This window comes from Trichechus manatus, unplaced genomic scaffold (assembly GCF_000243295.1).
Source record: "Trichechus manatus latirostris isolate Lorelei unplaced genomic scaffold, TriManLat1.0 scaffold00007, whole genome shotgun sequence".
NCBI lineage: Eukaryota > Metazoa > Chordata > Mammalia > Sirenia > Trichechidae > Trichechus > Trichechus manatus.
The window spans coordinates 6,526,274-6,545,824 of NW_004443943.1; the positions used below are offsets into that span (position 1 = coordinate 6,526,274).

The 19,551-nt window shown below is 36.5% G+C and overlaps 1 protein-coding gene across 1 annotated transcript in view; it reads right to left on the bottom strand.

Moving 5' to 3' along the window:
* Positions 1-9,365: 9,365 nt before the first annotated feature.
* The window catches only part of CISD1 (CDGSH iron sulfur domain 1), an 18,570-nt gene continuing 8,384 nt past the window's right edge, over positions 9,366-19,551 (bottom strand). The window contains exon 3 of the mRNA XM_004369878.2: positions 9,366-9,674. Coding sequence (XP_004369935.1) covers positions 9,585-9,674 — 90 coding nt within the window. The 3' untranslated portion in view covers positions 9,366-9,584. The remainder of the gene's footprint in view (positions 9,675-19,551) is intronic.

Below are 19,551 nucleotides of genomic sequence, written 5' to 3' on the forward strand. Positions count from 1 at the left end.
ACAAAAAAAGAGACTGACCCACTATACCTATTACCTTGCCGTATAAAGGTGTGGCCAGGACTCCCCCTGGCGGGTGTGGTAATAGGTGCACGGGAAACTCCATAGCTTTGCATTTCATACTAGGCTTTCATCCTATGGAAAAGATATTAACAGAAGAGGCCAAGGGACAAAAGGGGAAGGAGAAAATGTAGGGATGCTTGGGTTATTTATCTCAGTCCAATTTTTCCAATCTCTTCACCTTTGTGTGGTGTATTTATGCTTCTGTCCTTCTCCAGTTTCTTCTTCTGGTTCTTCCAACAGTGTTGGTCAAAGGGTATAATAACCAAAGTGACTTTACACCCTAAACTAACTACAGTTGGCTGATTGTAGTTCTTACCAAACTATAGTTTCTGATCAAGAAGACAGCTTCTTTGAATTGAAATGGTCACGACTATGCAGTAATAAAGATTCCTATATTATTCTGATATTCAGTTAAACAGCTGAACAACAATGGACAATAATGAATAATTAAACATACTTACCAGGTGTTGGGCACAGTGAAAGTGCTTCATCTGCATTTAATCTTCACCACGGCCCTGTGATATAGGCAATATTATTATCCCTGTTTTATAGGGGCTCAGATAAGTTAAGTGACCTGCCCAAGCACACATTGCTATTAAGTGAAGAAGCAGGGTCCTTCCTTAGCTCTTTGAATGGTTAGAACCAAGATGCTCATAAATGGGCAGTGAATATTAAGAATGATTTTGGTATAAACCCTACTTAGCCTTCCTCTTCGAAAGTATATTGTGGTACAGCACAATTTAAAACATCACTATTTGTACTGGGATCATGAAACATTTCCATGTACATTAGGTTTTTCATTAGGCAATGTGACAATACATAACCATCACTGATTTAACTTTTGGCCTCTCTGATGAAGTGACCATGGTTGAATACAAGATCTTTTAAGTATTGGCTAAGACAATAAAGGCTGACTTAAAGGCTGACTGCTTCTATCTGAATTTAATCCTGACTTTGTCCTGCCTTTACTTGATGAGTGAAGGATGACAACTGGATTTTATTTCGCACGTTAAAAATTAGGAAAAAAACCCACTATCAATATTATTGCACAGGAAGGTGCACTGCAGAAATATGAGCAGTAGAACCAATTAGGGCCATCCAGGTGGGGAGTGCAAGGTGGATTGCTCTGAATTGGTGTCCCCACCTTCAACTTGCTTCCTTCACTTTGCCATCAAAAGCTATTTGTCATTCTTCAGTTCTCATTACCCTGATCTTTGGCTCTGGGTTTGTGCCCCTTGTGCTCCTATAACTTCTTTTTCTCCTCTACTTCATACTTCTAACCACATTGATAACGGTTTGATTATTTGTAACACTAACCTTCCCCCCTACTTGGGATAGGAGGGAATTTATAAACTCTGCTAGGGCAGGGATTATTACAGTCTTGTTACTCTAAGCCTGGCAAACAGTAGGTGCTCAATAATTATTTGCAGAAATTATTGTAGAAGAGCCCTCTAATTTTAAATTCTGGGTTTTTCCTTACGTGCAGAAAAAATCAGTTAAAAAACTGTCTTGGGAATGCAAACAAAATAAATTTGCCAGTGTTCAATCATTTTGCTGTATTATTCACACAGGGCATAACTCTGAAATCCTTTCTGTAACACTTTTAGCAGGGGACATGATTTTAGGGTAATAAAGCCAAGCTAGTTCCTATTATGGACCAGACATCATGATATATGCTTAAACTCATTGTATCTGTCATAGAGTAACAACCCACATTCTGCATAAAGTAAAAATAAGACAGATCTATTAAAAGTAAAGAGACACCTTGAGCCAGGAAGAGACTGAATTCTGCAGATTGAAAGCCAGCACTTCAAAATGGTGGAGGTGCAGGAACCTTCTTATAGGGAGAGAACAAGAACTTGAAGTACACTACTTGATTGGCAGTTACAAATTTAGATCATCACTTGACTGGTAGTTACAACATTAGATTATTGCAAGGCGGGACTTCCTGTAATGGGGCTTGTAAGGCAGGACTTCCTGAAATGGAGCTTGTTAAGATGGGACTAATGATTGACTGTAGACCAGATCAACTTCAGCTTGCAGTTCTTTGAAATGTAAAGGTCTGCCATCTGGTTAAGGGGGAGTGGGTTAGAGCCTAGATGATTACAGAATAGATTTTCTGAGAGCAGGTTGTTAAAATAACTCGCTTAAGGCAAAATCATTTTCTGAGGACATCTTACACAAAGGATTTGATAACCAGGGAGCATTCTGCTGACATTTCTTTTGGCTTAATCACAGAAAAACATTTCCTTGGCTGCATGATTAAAATTATATAAAGCTTAACTGTTGCTAAAGGGAAGTCGGTCCTCGACCTCAAACCAAATATTTCAGATTTTACCAGGCACCTTAATTTTAAACTTCCCTTACGCATCTCTAACCAGGGCTTGGAACTGTTTGTTCCGGTTCTACCCCCTGTTGCGAATTTGCCTTTCCACCCCAGATATACTGAATGCGAATCTACAGTTTAACAAAAGATCCCTAGGTGATTCTTATTTACACATAAGAATCACCTGGGGGTCTTGTTAAAGTGTAGAGTCAGATTCAGTGTATTTCAGGTGGAAGCGTTAATTCTTAGCAGGGTGTCAAACCAAAACAAACCAGTTCAAAGGCCTGTGTCTAACTCTCAGAGTAGGTACAATCCCCATTTTATACGGTTAAAAAAAAAAAAAAGAGGCCTAGAGAGAATAATTTCTTCAAGGTCTCAACTATTTGGTGGCAGAGCAGGGATTTAAGTCTGATTTAGAAGCCCATGATTGTTCTATCAGTCCACATTGCTCCCAAGGAATAAATGCAATTTACAGGTCTTCTCGGCTGACAAAGATTATCCTGAGATTATCCTGGATTACCCAGGTGGACCCAATCTTTCCCAGAAAATCTTTGCCAGCTGTGATCAAGGAGTCTTTTTCATAGCACTTTTTTCTCTTCTCCTAGATCAGTGCTCCTCAGAGTTGAAATATCCCAAATGCAACACTTCTCCCCAGTTATGACACACCACACACATACTGATTTAAAACTATCTGGTCTGACTAGAAGTAGTTTTTGTTTGTTGGCTGATTTTTATACTACAATTTACAAATTTAGCTGCAGAAGGATTGATTAGGCAGACTAAATTAGAGCTATATATATATTTTTTTTGATAAGATAGCTGTTCAGCAAATTTTCCTAATAGGCATGTTCAAAAGTCTAGAATACTGGAAGTAGTGGAGGAACAAATTTGAAAAAAAGAGATTAGTGTTTGGGGGCAGAACAAGACAAAAATTGTCTTTTGGCAACTATGTTTTTATTCTTTTAAAATTACATGCACTTTTTTTATTAAATATTTTTTGAGCACCTGCTGTATACTTGAGGAGGCCTGGTGGTGCAGTGGTTAAGCCCTCAGCTACGAACCCAGAGATCAGCGGTTTAAACCCACCAGCTGCTCTGTGGGAGAAAGACGTGGCAGTCTGCTTCCATAAAGATTACAGCCTTGGAAATCCTATGGGGCAGTTCTATTCTGTCCTATAGCGTTGCCATGAGTCAGAATAGACTTGACTGCAACGGGTTTCGGTTTGGTTTGGTACTTGTAACTGTTCTGGGTACTAGGGATACTGCAGTGATCGAAATTTGAGATGTTACTCTCTTTCTCAGCTGTTAAAAAAAACATGAGCCCTGGATCATTACCTATGACTTGTCAAATACAAAATACCTATGCAAAAGCATAAGAAAGTCACAAAACTGTAAACTCTGCTGCAAATGACCAAACTTTCTGGGTTAAAAAGGTACTTCAAGACCAAGGAGTTAGGTGCACACAGTTGAGGACACTGTTAAATAAAGAAATGTAATCTGTGGTTTAATCATGTCCTCATCAGAGACTTTCCACTAGGTGGCGTCGAAGGTCAGAGTGGAAGCAGTAAGCAGCAATGGAGGGCCAATGTTTTTTAGCTTTTGTACTACAAGCAGCTTTGCTGTGGATTCTAAGAGAAATAGTATTAGGAGAGAAGTGGATGATCAAGATGCTCATTGGAAGGATGAGGAGGTGAAGAGATATAGAAAAGGTTCACGTGACAGCTACCAGGCAGACTGCAAATTGGAATGGCGAAGGCTGAGGAATTTTAAGGTGAGCACACAGTATCATTGTCTAGAATGAGAAGGAAACTGTGTTAAGAAATTTTACGATAAAGAAGAAGGATTACTGTGTAGAGAAGGGAGTACACATATGGAATTCTACCTTTCATAGCTGGGAGATTTTTAAATAAAGAAAAATTTAAAATAAATACATTTAACGATTTCGTTAAGTTAAAGGGTGATAGAGCCATAAGACACATCATCTCTCATGTTTAGGTAAATCATTGCCCAATTCAATAATAAAAATGTTTGTAGGCAGTATTATTAGCATAAAAATAATTTATCCTTCAGTAAGTAGCAGCTGGATTCCCTGGTTGGCACAAATGGTACAATGTGCAACTACTGGCCAAAAGGATGGCGGTTTGAACTCACCCAGAGGCCCCCTGGAAGACAGCCTGGCGATCTGCCTCCAAAAGGTCACAGCCTTGAAAACCCTATGGAGCAGTTCTCTTCTGCACACACTGGGTCAGCCTGAGTCGGAACTGACTGGACGGCAATAACAATTAGCAGGTAGCATGTGGACAATGTTCAAAATTATTTTAAATGTAGAATAAAGCTGGAAATCTCTATAGCTCTGTATATTTACAAATGAAAACAACTTTTAAAATAGCACTTGAAGAACCAGCACTTGACAGAGATTGACTTCAGCTGAATTTTTAAAAGAGCTAGGTTGGAAGAATTAGCAAATGACTATCCTTAGAGATACAGCTATTACTGAAAGTAAAGAACATCTAGTTTACACGTTGCTTGTCTGACATTTTAAGCTTGGCATTCTCCTGTTCCATGTTTGAGGCTGAATTGCCTTTTTGTTGTTCAGAGATCCAAAGGGTAACACTATATGGATACCCCCTTTTTATTATCTTATTTACATCTCTTCATTGATTAACTGATTAAAACCTTATTCCGAGTCTTTCCCTTTTGGCATGATTCCTGGCAACTCAAAACAGTTAATATATGCAATTTCTATGTTTATGAAAAGGAGCCCTCATGGCACAATGATTAAGTGCTTAGCTGCTAACCAAAAAGATGGAGGTTCAAACCTACCAGCAGCTCTGAGGGAGAAAAGATGTGGCAATCTGCTCCCCAAAAGATTTACACTCTTGGAAACACTAAGGGGCAGTTCTACTCTGTCCTGTAGGGTCACTGCGAGTTGGAATCAGCTCCACGGCACAAAACAACAAAATGTTTATGAAACACTTCTTAAGTGGACTTAAGTCCATAAAAATATGGACTTTTATCAATAAAGGCAGCTGCTCAGTTAACATTCGTTCTTTGCAAATCTCTGTGCTGTGCATCTTTATTTAATCAATTAAAGCTATACATTGGGGTAGATTGGCATTACCCTTAATTTGGGTCCATGACGGTAAACAGAAGTAACAAACATTTTTTAAAATAGATTAATAGCTTTCCAGGAACTCTGAATGAATAATCATATATAAAAAATTTCAAATTTACAAACTAAATACCCAGACCAATAAAAATGTAATTTTAATACCTTGATAAGCCCCAGAACTTTAGAAAGGACCTTGGTTTAGTGATTCCCAGACTTCAGATTTCATGGAGCAGTTTAAAAAAAAGTGGGGACCAAGCTAGGGCTGCCAATTTTTTATTTTGCCATGTAAGGATATTTAAAGTAGGAGCCCTGGTGGTGCAGTGGTTAAGAGCTCAGCTACTAACCAAAAGGTTGGCAGTTCGAATCCACCAGCTGCTCCCTAGAAATGCTATGAGGCAGTTCTACTCTGTCCTATAATGTCGCTATGAGTTGGCATCGACTGATGACTATGGGTTTGGTTTTGTTTTTTATTATCTACTATCAATAACACTTCATAAAAGAAAGGATATGTTAATATCACAAAAGTTGGAATAATCTTATGAGAAATAAATACAAGTTGATAACCTTTTGTCTTTTTTTCCCTCTATAGATTGCTGAAAATTTAGTCTCAGCCTGGAATCTGGGGACAACTGCCTCAAATTCTATTTAGTCCAATCACTTCAATTTAAAAGGCTGTGAATGGCTTTGCCTGATGTCAGTGTTGGAACAAGGAAGAGAAAGCATAGCTTCTGACACCTTGTAAAGTGTTATAGCTTGAACACCACCCCTCACCCCCCAAAAAAAGGTATGTTGAAATTCTAACCCTGTCCCTGTGAATGTGACCTTGTTTGGGAATGAGGTCTTTGAAGATGTTATCAGTTAACATGAGGTCATACTGGAGTCGGCTGGGTCCTAATCCAACCTGAGTGATGTCCTTATAAAAGAGGAGAGAGGCACAGGGAAGATGACTGTATGACGAGAGTTATGCTGCAGCCGCAAGCCAAAGACAAGAAAGGATCTTCCCGTAGAACTTTCTAAGAAAACACGGCCCTGCCAAACTCTGAATTCGGGACTACTAGCCTCCAGAACTGTGAAACAAGTTTCTGTTCTTATAAGACACCCAGTTCGTGGTACTTTGTTATGGCAGCCCTAAAAAACTAATACGTGGAGCACCACACCCTTACAGATACCCAAGCACTAAACATGCTGCTGATCAATAAACTTTGACAAATTTTACTGTAAAACAAAACCCAAAACCTCCATAACTAATATAAAATCAAATAGTTCCATCTACTTTGCAGCAAAAATTCTTAGCCTATATGACTATGATTGTTATAATTTATTAAGGAAATTAACCCCAATCATAAATTACCATAACTGTAAAACCGATACTGTAAATTATATAAACTGTGAGCCACTAATTCCCCAAAATATTTCTTCTCAAAATTACATGGTCCATAGAAAATGCTTAATGTCTTTTGCATGAACAAATGAATGTCACCTTAATCACTGCAAAACAAGTTTCTTCACATTAGTAACTTCTCAACCCAACACAAAATCTTACTTCTGAAATCACTGGAACACAAATGAGAAAGATGGTGGTGGTGGGGGCACATTTATCAGACAGAAAATAACCAATTCGGCAACCAATCTTATAAGTATTGAAATCAAATGAAGAAGCAATTAGAAGTTTCAGGATAATTAATTAGAACAGTAATTGCACACAATGATCTTTGTGTGAAAAATTTCATATGAACTTAATCACATTCATTTTACTTTTTCAGGTTAACTAAGTGATATGGAAGGGTTTTATTATCCTGAAGAAATTCTAGTTCAAAAGCATGTAACAAAATTTGAACATGACCCTGAAAATACATTTACCTAATTATTGTGGATTATTAAAATGCTATAAGTAGATGTGCATTTCACAGTAAGATGATCATTTCTAATTTCACCACACACACACATATACACACACACACAATCCCATACCTTAGAGAGTTTTGAGAATTGGTACTAGTTTTTTTTTTTTTGGTAACTATAAAAATGACTAACAAATTTAAATTTTAAAATTAAGAATTCAGTTTAGTTGGTCAAGTTAAAATGCCCCAGAAATTTGAGCATTTGTTTATGGATTTAAAAACAAAAAACAATTAACCTTTAAAAGTATGATGCTCTTTTGCTGACTCATTCGTACTTATTTAAAAAAAAGGGGGGGGGTAACAACCAAAATTGAAATAATGAGAATGCTGATATATTGTGAAAAATGTAACTAATGTCAATGAACAGTATGTATAGAAATTGTTAAATGAGAACCTAATTTCCTGTGTAAACTTACACCAAAAACACAATTTTTTTTAAAAAAAAAAGGGGGGGAGGGGAAATTCATCCCAAGAATCAAATGGAATTAGGATTTGAAGGATTTCAGATTTTGTGCTGAAGGCATGCCTTAAAGACATGTCCAAGTATAAATCACAAAGGCTACTTAAAGCTACTGTACACAATTCTGGCATTAACTTTATCTATACAAATAAAACTGTAACACACCAAACTGTATATTTTAAATCAATGATTATATATAACATGAATGTTGAAGTCTAGTTTCATTGATTCTTGTGAGTTCCAAGGTAACTGGATGTTAGCAAGTGGAAACTTGAGACTGACTACTACTGAGAATTCAATTATACTAAAAGAAATAATGGGAACGTTTACCTATTTAAGGAATCCCTGGGTGTGCAAAAGTTAACATGCTCTGCTGCTAACCTAAAGGTTGGAGGTTCAAGTCCACCCAAAGGCACCTTGGAAGAAAAGCCTGGTGATCTACTTTCCAAAAAATCAGCCATTGAAAACCCTATGGAACACATTTCTATTCTGACACACATGGGGTTGCCGTGACTGGAATAGAATAGACGTCAACTGGTTTGGTTTTACCTATTTTGAATACTTTCCCCAACTGCAAGTTGTTTTACCTGAAATATACTATATATGAACTTTGCCATGATTTTTTTCCTTCTAACCTATAAAATCCAAAACCTAATCTCTCTTTAAAAATATTCACTAAGCCTTTCTTAATTTTTTTATTGCTCCTAATTACTTTCAGCTTTCATATTTTCTTTTTTCTCAATCACTTTATGAATGTAATGTTTCTGGTCTAAGTCTCTGAAGGAGAACATTACATAAACAAACACTTGTCTTCAAATCATTGTTTTTTAAGAAAAAGATCACACAACTTAAGAGAGGATGCAATTCTTATTTTTCTCTCCACAAGCCATGTGCCTGATTAGACAGTGGGTCAAAAAACAAAAAACTTCCCAAATCTTTAATTTAGCCTTGTGACTACTATTTCTGTCACGTAAATACGACTTTCCATTCACGAGACCTGACTTTATGCCCTCCTCCGATTTCTTCAATGTCCCCAGCTTAAGTGCTTGATGCTCCTTGGGCCAGAATTCCAGAACATTACATTTTAAGACATCCTTTATGACTACTTTAAATCTAACATTACTTTGATCTAAATTTTCATTACTGGCATCTTTAATGGATCTATTAAATATTCATGGCGAAAAAAGATCTGGCCGGTAAAGATTACAGCCTAGGAAACCCTATCAGTTCTACTCTGTCATACAGGGTCACTATGAGTCAGATTTGACTGGATGACACACACAACATTAAGAAGTAAATATAGTTTAACATCTAATTTACCTTCTGTTAACTAAGTAATATGAAAAAGTGATCATTTTTCTTTGAAACTTACAAGTACAGTCTGCATATACATGATTTTGAGGATAATTTAATACGTTAACTTCAACATACATCTACATTCTATTGTCATTATTTTTAATTCAAAGAAACAGATTCTTACAAGACCAAAATAACCTGCAGGCCATGAGGTTGGTTTTTACTTCTTCCTTTTTTTTTTTTGGATTGAACGAATGTGCACCATGATGTTTCAACAAGTAAGGCAAATGCCACGAATGTGAAAGCTGCAGTTTGTGATACACCACATCTAGAACCCACAGGACGTGAATTAGACAGAAGGAGTATTCATTCTAATTAAATAACCAGGTAACATCATGACAAGTTGGTTTGCGCCATCAAAATTGTCCATTCAAGTTTCTTTTTTCTTGATGATCAGAGGCCCCACGTTGTCTCCAGTCTCTTCATTGTGTTTTGTGTGAGACCCATCGCAGAGTGGGAACTAGGGAAAGAACAGAGAATGTTAAAGGTCTAATTGCAAAATTGGTATTATGCTTGGCAGAGCGGGGTGATGCTTAATTCAGATATAAACGTGCTAACTCAATATAAAGATTTTTCTTGCTCACTTTATAGACCTTCTTAAAGAATATATTCTATGTAGGAGAAAGAAATCAACTTGTGGATAATATGCAGATCAACCGCATTTCCACTGTGATATCTGATTATGGATACTGAACCTTTTTCCATGTTTATGTACTAGTTATATTTCTTCTCTAGTGACTTGCCTATATCCATTGCCTATTTATCTGTAGGAGTCTAAGTTCATTCCTTTACATTAAGTTTGTAAATTACTCCTTTATCGATCATCTTTGTAGTAAATCTTTTGCCAAACTTTTCATCCTGCTTATTTTTTTCATATTCTTAATTTCTCCATTTTTATGAAATTTGTCAATTGTTTTCCTTTATTGCCCTTCATGGAGACTTCTTTCTTCTGGAGATGTAACAAATATAAATTTTTAGTCTTTTTCATGATTTCACATTTTAAATATAACCGACATTTTGGTGTCCAGTGGGAGGTAAAGGAACTAAACTAAATTTCTAAGTTTCCCTGAGTGTGCACCAAACAAGGCAAGACCTGCAAGATGCTGTGATTTGGTTTCATGCTATTAAAACAAACAAATAAACAAACAACAACAACAAAAACACATCATCTAGCCCTCTTTTTAAAAAGGTCCTGCTATAAAGAACACTATTTTAACCCAGTATTTCCCAAGCTGACTGGACCATCGAAAATTTGAACTTCGAAATCCATTATGTGTTCTGTTAAGCACACTTTGCAAATGAAGTTCTAAGACCCCATTGCTTCAATATTAGAAGCTGCTGCTTCCCAATTTGGTATATCTTTATTCGTAATTTTATCATAATATATTCTACATATAAACCAAACCAAATCCATTACCACTGAGTCGATTCCAACTCATAGCGACCCTACAGGACAGAGTAGAACTGCCCCATAGAGTTTCTAAGGAGCCTCCTTAGAAGAGTAAAAGTAACAAGAGTTTTGGCATTATTTGAGTAACAATCACCTCACTACTCATAGGGAAGGGAGTATAATTTTAGATATCTAAAACTAGACAATGATGGTATATAATCCTAAACTTAGATAATCAGAAGTCCCTATTCTGGGTTAAATGCACACAGACTGACCAAATTATATCACTAAGAAGTGCGCAAGAGAAAAGGATGTTTTTGGTAAAGAATATGACAAATATAATTTTGCAACAACACCAACAACTACCAAATTATGTGAGTGGTTACATAAATATGTAACTAGGGATATATGTGTATCAGTATGAATATGTGGGTAAGCCTATGTGCACAGATAGATGTTATCTATAGGCATATGTACATACAGGTATGTGTGTGCATGCATGTATCTCCATATACATAATAAACCACACAGGGGACAGAGGTACGGACAGTTCTTAGATATAACTAAACACCTGCAAGATTGGTTTTCTGGGTTTGAAGATTTAGGACCATAGTCTCATGGGACAACTCAGTTAATTGGCATAATATAGTTCATAAAGTATATGTTCTACATCCCAATATGGTGAGCAGAGTCTGAGGTCTAGTTTGTGAGTGGCTATCCAAGATATAACTATTAGTCTCTACTCTTCAGGAACAAAAGACAAAGAAAGAAACCAAAGACTCAGAGAAGAAAGCAGTTTACCGGACTGAGTCTACACGAACCACGGTCTCATCTATCCTACCACTAGGAGAACTAGATGGTGCCTGGCTATCACAACTGGCCGTTCTGATCAGGGCCACAACAGATGGATCCTTATAGAATTGGAGAAAAATGTGGAACAGAACTCAAATTCTTAAAAAGTCCAGACTTACTGCACCAGTTGAGACAAGAGGACTCCTTGAGACTATCGCCCTGAGATACAATTTAAACCTTAAACCAAAATTATTCCTTAAAGTCACCTTTTAGCTAAATAACAGATTAGCTCATAAAATAAGGAATATCACCCGTGAGTAATCAGCTCTTTTTAAAAAATCATCTGTATGAGAGAAAATGGTCAAAAGTTACTCTAACGCAAAGATGAGAACATAGAGGGGGCAGGGAAACTAGAGTACTGGAAATGGTACAGCCAGAACAGAATGAATGAGGATGACACATTGTGAAAAATGTTACCAATATCACTGAATAATTTACGTAGAAATTGTTAAATGGAAACCTAATTAGCTGTGTAAACTTTCACCTTAAACACAATAAAATACTTAAAAAAAAAAAAGAAGTCTGTATCCTAAAATTAACATATTATTTGGTTGATGCTAAAGAAATCCAATTTTAATTTTACTATCTGTAAGGAATGGTGAGTGGCACTAAATTAGTTAAAAATGACAGAAAAACTCAAGGTATCAGCGTATCTTATATTTCCAGATATAAATTCTATCCTGGGGTGGAGGCTATGTAAATGTAATGTATGTAAAGCTTACACTGCTTTATCTTTTAGGTCAGTAAGATGTGGTATACAGTACACGGATATTAAAAAAAAAAATCCTTGCAGCAAAAACAAGAGCGCAAGCTTTCAGTTTTTTCTTGGCTCAGATGAGGAAAGAGGCTATAAAAACCAAACTAAGACGTATCCCACAGCAAAGAATAACATTTCTAAGTGACATATGTTTAATAAACAAACACATGATTTCACAGTGAGAATAAAAGTTTATATTACAAAAGACTCCATTTTTATAAATAGCTCATGCAAAACATTTCACTGTTGACTATGCCACACAGATTATAAAATGAATTTCTAAAAATGAAATATTTCTAAATAAAAAGCCTCAAATAATTACTGAAATGGCACTTTTCTTTTTAATCTCACGTTGGAGGTATTAAGAAAGTAATGCATTATCTCAAAGTATTTTCTTCCATATATAGAATCAAAAAAAGGAGTGAAATCTATAGAGAAATATAGAAAGAAATCATTATAAAATATTCAAAACCAAAGCCATATATCTAAAATGAGAATTTTTAAAAATAATAATCTAGTTTTGCCTAAAAATTGAAATTAGCCTGTTTAAGTTCTTAAAAATAAACAAATAAATAAACATTAAAAAAAAAAAAAAGTAGGAGTAGCAGATCCTGGATATTTGTTAATAAACTTCTACACTTTTAAAATGTATAAAACGTTTAAGCCTTTAAAGTGGCAACTAGGTATTAAGAATAATTTTGTTCAGAGACACCGATATCTTTTAACAGTACTCTTCTGTATCACTGAACTCCAGAAATTATTCACTTAAGTGAAAATCATCTCCCAAACTTCAGTGAAGATGAGGTATTCTCATGATATTTATTTACTAGTGGTTTCTCATTTCAAGTTAAAGATGAAAAAAGTTTTTTCAGACAGGGGCCAAAATGGGTAATTTCAAGATGGAATTAGCAATTTCTTAAGAAAACATTGTACACGTCAATGGAATACTAAAATTAATTTATGCTTTTAAATATAGCATAAGTGAATGAGTGGTAACTACTTGGCATTAAAATTCAAATGCTAAATTACATAATGCTATTTATGTTTTTTCTGGAAGTGGCTTGTTTTATTTTGACCCTTCTGTGCAAGAGAAATTGTGTGGTGAATACATACTTTCAAATATAATCTAGGAAGTATCGTAGTTTTGTACTAAACAGTAATATGAAGAAAATGAGAATTTTAGTAACCTTCTTTCATTTAAAATTCTAAAATTTGTTAAATTGTCAAGCAAAGAACCGGAATTACAAAAAACACAATAAGTTTTTTTGATTCGATTTATGTAGTATCAATACTTAAAACTGAAAGATCAAATAATTGATGAAAAAAATCTTAGCTCATAGTTGATTCTAAAATCTGTTCTAAGGTGCCAGTGTTTATTAACAAATCCTGTAGAAAGTTTGTGAATCAAATAAGTTGCATTTCCTGTATGTCCAGAAAATACCCTATTACATTTGTTAACAAAATTAGAAAACTACAAATCCCAAATGTCTTTAAAACCAGGGAAGAAAGGGTGAGGAGAGGTTGGAATAAAGGTTCAGGAGAAAAAAACACTAGAGATCCTGGCTCTCCACCTGGGAAGTTAGCAACACTATCAGGGTTTTCGTAAAAAACACAAGATTTATTTCTTGTTAACAGCCCCATATCTAAAATTGCGATGTTTCAGATGTTTCAGCTTTTAGGGTGATTCAAGGTTAAAATAAACAAATTCTCTTCCTTGACCTATCTAGTCTACCTGCAACACTTTTTAAAAAATTTATCAGCCGTCTCTGAAATTCTGTATTTTCAGTGAGTGATTTGATTATATTTCTCAAGGAAATTGGCTCACTACCATAAACTGCTATGAGAAGCATGCTTGCTTTGGTTGAGAAGTGTTACGGATTGAACTGTGTCCCCCCAAAATATGTGTTGTAAATACTAACCACTATGTCTATGTTCAAATCCCATTCGGGAATGGGTTGTCTTTGTTATGTTAACGAGGCAGGATTAGTGTAGGCAGTATTTTGAGCCAATCTGTTTTAAGATATAAAAGAGATTAAACAAGCAAGTGAGCAAGCAGAGATGAGGGAAGAGAGATGCCAAGACACATGGAGATCTCCAAGGAACCAGGAAGAAGCTGTTAAAACCATCCACTTGTAGCATTTCTGTTATAGCAGCACTAGATAACTAAGACAAGAAGGAAAACAAAATTATGAGATCTTTGAGACTACCTTAGAAAACAATATGACATTTTATGCCATTCTTAAAACGTATTTACTTTAATAAAACGTAAGACAGATACAATAAGAAAATGTGTAAAGAGAAATTAAGATTTTACAAACCGTCTTTATGTGTATTGGCCAAGGAATGTAATCAACATTCAGAATACTGTTTCTATGAAGAAACAGACAAAGTCAATCCACTTCCAAGCCAGTTAAGAGGATGGGGAATTTCTATAAATAATACACATACCGCCCCCCCCCACAGAGAAAGCCAACAACAAAACAAATCCTAAAGTTGCAAATGAAAGAAAATGATTTTACATAGCATGTCCAGCTGCATTTCGATTCAACTGATACTGACTGACAAGCCTTTTCTCTATTTCTTGTGTACATCCTGGTCTGCATTCCTCTGTAGCCCGTCAAACTCTCTCCTGCCTCCTAGGTGACCACCATACAACTCCGCAAACGATGTAACCTACCTGGGATGGATAGGTGGGGTTGGGAACCTAGCAAGAAAGACTATGTTACATACTCTTTCCTCTTACATCAAAGTTCTCTCATCTTGTTTTGAAAGTAAGACTACCTCTTCCTTTATAAGGCTGATTTTTCACACTTGGGCTCTTAACCTCATTTCCTTTTACTCTCTTTTAAGACACCACTGTCTTTCCCTGTAGTCACCTTAATTCCTTTCTTTTCTATTGGTTCCTCTCCTTCTCTCTTCATGTATGGATAGCATTTTTGTGAAATACTACAAAATAGGCCAGCATCTCTGAAACAGTTGAAGACATACCAATCCTGGGAGGAGGGACAGAATGAAGTCTGTTAAGAAATGTAATTTCTGCACATCACTAAAACATTCTGATTCTCTAAGTTTGGGAAACCTCCTCAAAAAGTGTTAGACACACAGGACAGGTTACTAGTGATGGCACTCCTAGCATGAATCAGAATTAAAGTTTGTATCACACAAAACATTGTATTTGAGATTGGTAAAAAGGTGTTTAAATTTTACTATATAATAAACACCATTGGTATGTTTGAGGGAAAAATGATTGCATATAAACTCAATGTAGCCATCTAATCAAAGGTATAAATTACACAACCCTATGAACTGGCATGTAAGCGTGAGACTTGGCGTCTTAGGAACCTCAGGAATGTAGGGAGCTTCCAAAGGTGTCTGAAAAATAACATCCATTAACTTGAATAATATTCAAAGAGAACTCTGGCATCTGTGTTGTTGTAATTGTTGTTGTTGTTAGTTGCTATGGAGTCAACTCCGACTCATGGTGACCCCATCTGTGCAGAGTAGAGCTGCACCACAGGGTTTTCAACGCTGTCATTTTTCGAAAGCAGATCGCCAGGCCTGTCTTCAAGGTGAGTTTGAACTGCCAGCCTCTTGGCTAGTAGTTGAGCACTTAATAGTTTGTGCCACCCAGGGACTCCTTAGAAGTGGTAAATCCTAGATGCAAAGAGGATCACTAAATGGTATAAAACATATGCCAAAAAAAAAAAAAAAAGACACTAAGAAAATAAAAAATGAAATGGACTGGGGTCTGGCACTCCTTCTCTTAAAGTTAGCCTATGAGAACTGGCAATCCTTAGTCTAACCATCTGGAAACTCTAAACACAAACTGTACAAAGAAAGAATAGTCCTAGAATGTTTTGTTGAATTATAAAGTCTAATAAACATTTAAACCACTAGCTTGTGTCCATTTGTGATTCTTTCTGCAATGCTTAAGCTCTTAAGCCACGAAAATCCGTATTTGCTTTATTGGACTCTTTACCTCCAGAAAAATCCAACCACAGCAAATACCCTTTATTTGATTTCAGCCAAGCTTTAGAGTTCACTCAAGCAGTTACTTTATTTTTTCCCCTTTACCCTCACATTTACTGAAATTTTCACATATACTCAGAGTCCTAAAATTTCTTTATTAGTTATTCGCACTTTAACCCACTTGGACACAGGTTCTATTCTAACTATTCTGTTGAAATGATACCCTTTATTGTCCACTGAAAGTCAACTGCCTCTTAACTGCTTAATCCAACAGCCTTACTATAATAGTTTCTTCACCTGGTTGTCTTTGCCCAGGCGATGTTCACTATGGAGTCTTTCAACTTTTTTCTTTTTCCACTGTGAAGCCATGATATTCTTGGTTTTCTTCTAACCCTTTGAGCTCATTCTGTCTCCTTTATTGGCTCTTGTTCCTCTTTCCAAAATGCAGAAAACTCTCCAAGATTTCACTTGTCCTCAATTTTTATCTGTACCAAGGATCTCCTGCATTCCTAGGCTTGAGTCATCAGTTTTGCTGATCTCTATCTGCAACCCTGATGTCTCAACTTTAGTCCCACGTATCAGATAGTCTGCTGTACATTTCCATTAACTGTCACCTCAAATTCACTCTTTGAAACTGAATTCCTTATCTCTCTCCTAAAAAATCAGCTCTTTACCCTGAATTCCTTATTTCTGTTAATGGCACCATCCCTCTTCTAATCCTACATGCTTAGACTCTTCGATGAGCTTTAGCTTCTCTCCCGTGTTCCACATCATATTCAATTAATCTTTCCCTCAAAATGTTTCCTGTATCTGTTCGTTTTTCTCCTATATACCACTATAACTATCATAAGTTTACGCCTGAGACCCCTGTCAAAGAGCTCCCTCACGTATGGAGGCACAAATTCCTCACGCTGGCACTCAAGTTGTGGTGTTGTTAGGTGCTGTGGAGTCGGTTCCAACTCACAGCGACCCTATGTACAACAGAATGAAACACTGCCAAGTCCTGCACCACGCTCACAATCATCGTGTTTGAACTCACTGTTGCAGCCACTGTGTCAATCCATCTCATTGGGGGTCTTCCTCTTTTCTTTGACCCTCTACTTTACCAAGCACAATGTCCTTCTCCAAGGACTGGCCCCCAGATAACATGTCCAAAGTACATGAGACGAAGTCTTGCCATCCTTCCTTCCGAGGAGCATTCTGGCTGTACTTCTTCCAAGACAGTTTGTTTGTTCTTCTGGCAGTCCATGGTATATTCAATATTCTTCACCAACACCATTAATTCAAAGGCATCAATTCCTCTTTGGTCTTCCTTATTCATTGTCCAGCTTTCACATGTATATAAGGCAATTGAAAACACCGCAGCTTGGGTCAAGTGCATGTTAGTCCTCAAAGTGACAACTTTGCTTTTTAACACTTTAAAGAAGTTTTTTGCAGCAGACTGGACCAATGCAATGTGTCGTCTGATTTCTTGACTGCTGCTTCAACTAAAATGAAATCCTTGACAACTTCAATATTTTCTCCATTTATCATGATGCTGCTTATGGGTCCAGGTGTGAGGAGTTTTGTTTATGTTGATGTGCAATCCATACTGAAAGCCTTCCTCAATTTGGACTTTGGCAGTGGGGTAGGGGTGCAGGGACCAGACTAGATTCTTTATGAATCGCACATTTGGTCATACCTAAGTCCCTTCTAGCAGATTTTGAGAGTCCCCAATACTCGCTATTCTATTCAAACGCCACTGATCTTTCCAGAGGCAATTTAACTCCCATGTATATCACTATGCCTTCCCAGAAAATTCTAGCCTGTAGTGTTTAAGCTCTTCCTTTTATCTTTTTATTTAAAGCACTTGTGAGAACTACAACTACTATGCACATCTATAACAACTCCTGTTTCACTACTTAACTTTTTTCATGCTGTTACATATAGCAGACACTAAATAAAGTCAAGACTATGGACTTTTTAACTGTTACAACATCAACGGAGAAGTTCACTGAGGCATTACTTTCTACGTTTTGTAGAGCAACAAGAGACTGGAGTCTACTATAGGCACACCTTTTTAAAAACAAATCAGTCTAGCCTACGGAATATTACTAAGACATTATTTTCTAGTAACTCTATTAGTACTTATTAACAATCCCACATTCCAAATGAACAGTGCTCTTAAGGTATAAATTGTAATGGGCCTATTAATTCTTGGTTCCGTATGTTCATCAAGCAGTTTCAGATGCAAGACATAACGTAAGCACTATACCACTAGACTGTACCATATTAATCTTATCAGAGGAAGGGGCATAGGAGAAAACACTTTCCAGTATTTAGTTTGTGGCTTCATCCATATTTGTAAGATAACGGCTCTCCACTGTGGGAGGAGGTCTTCAACATGATATGCTTTCAGAAAGATACATCATTTTCACTATTTTCTTGGGCCTTTTAGTGTTATCTTTAGTGAAATCCATTTTATCTGAATGCTAACAGTGGCAGTGCACGCAGTATTTTCAACCTATTTCTCATAAAACACCAGAAATTCTGGTCATTTGGCGTAAGACGTCTTTAAAGATGGGCCTAAGAGAGCATTTTACCATTTTTAGATCACTGGCTGTCATTGTTGTTTAGAAGTTGCAGCTATCACAGATAAAGCCTCCAAAGGGAACTTCATGAAATGCAATTCTTACAAAGTTACATTTTTTTCATTCTGTATTCTTAGATACTTAACTATAGGAGCTACAACTTAAAGGTTTAGGATACAGGATCAATGTATTTATCAGATAAGAAATTTTCAGGAGTAATTTTTTTTTTAAAGTTTCTCTTGAAATTTCTAATACTTGTCCTAGAACCTAGGACCTTGAAAGCTCAAAAAGAGAATTTACTTCTTTTCTTTATGTATATGGGCCGTAGATTCCCTTTCCTGGGACAGTGGAAGCCAAGATCCATTTGGGGAGAAAATCCTAAGAGTAAATAAAGGGATTTTTCTCTTTTCTTTGATAAAGAATATGGTTAGTAAAAACCCATGAAAAAGTTCACACACAATAAGTAACAATCTTTGTTGGTTACCAGGGATGGGAGGGGTGGGGGGGAAATACTAAACAGGCAATTCATAAGTGGTATCTTTGGTGAAAGGTGAGACAGTACACAATACTGGGGAAACCAGCACAGCTTGTACTAGGAAAGGTCATGGAAGCCCCATAGACACATCCAAACTCCCTGAGGGACTGAACTGCTGGGCAGAGGGCTGTGGGGACCATGGTTTCGGGGAACATCTAGCTCAGCTGGCATAACACAGTTTATAAAGACAATGTTCTACATTCTACCTTGATGAGTAGTGTCTGGGGTCTTAAAAGCCTGTGAGCAGCCATCTAAGATACTCCA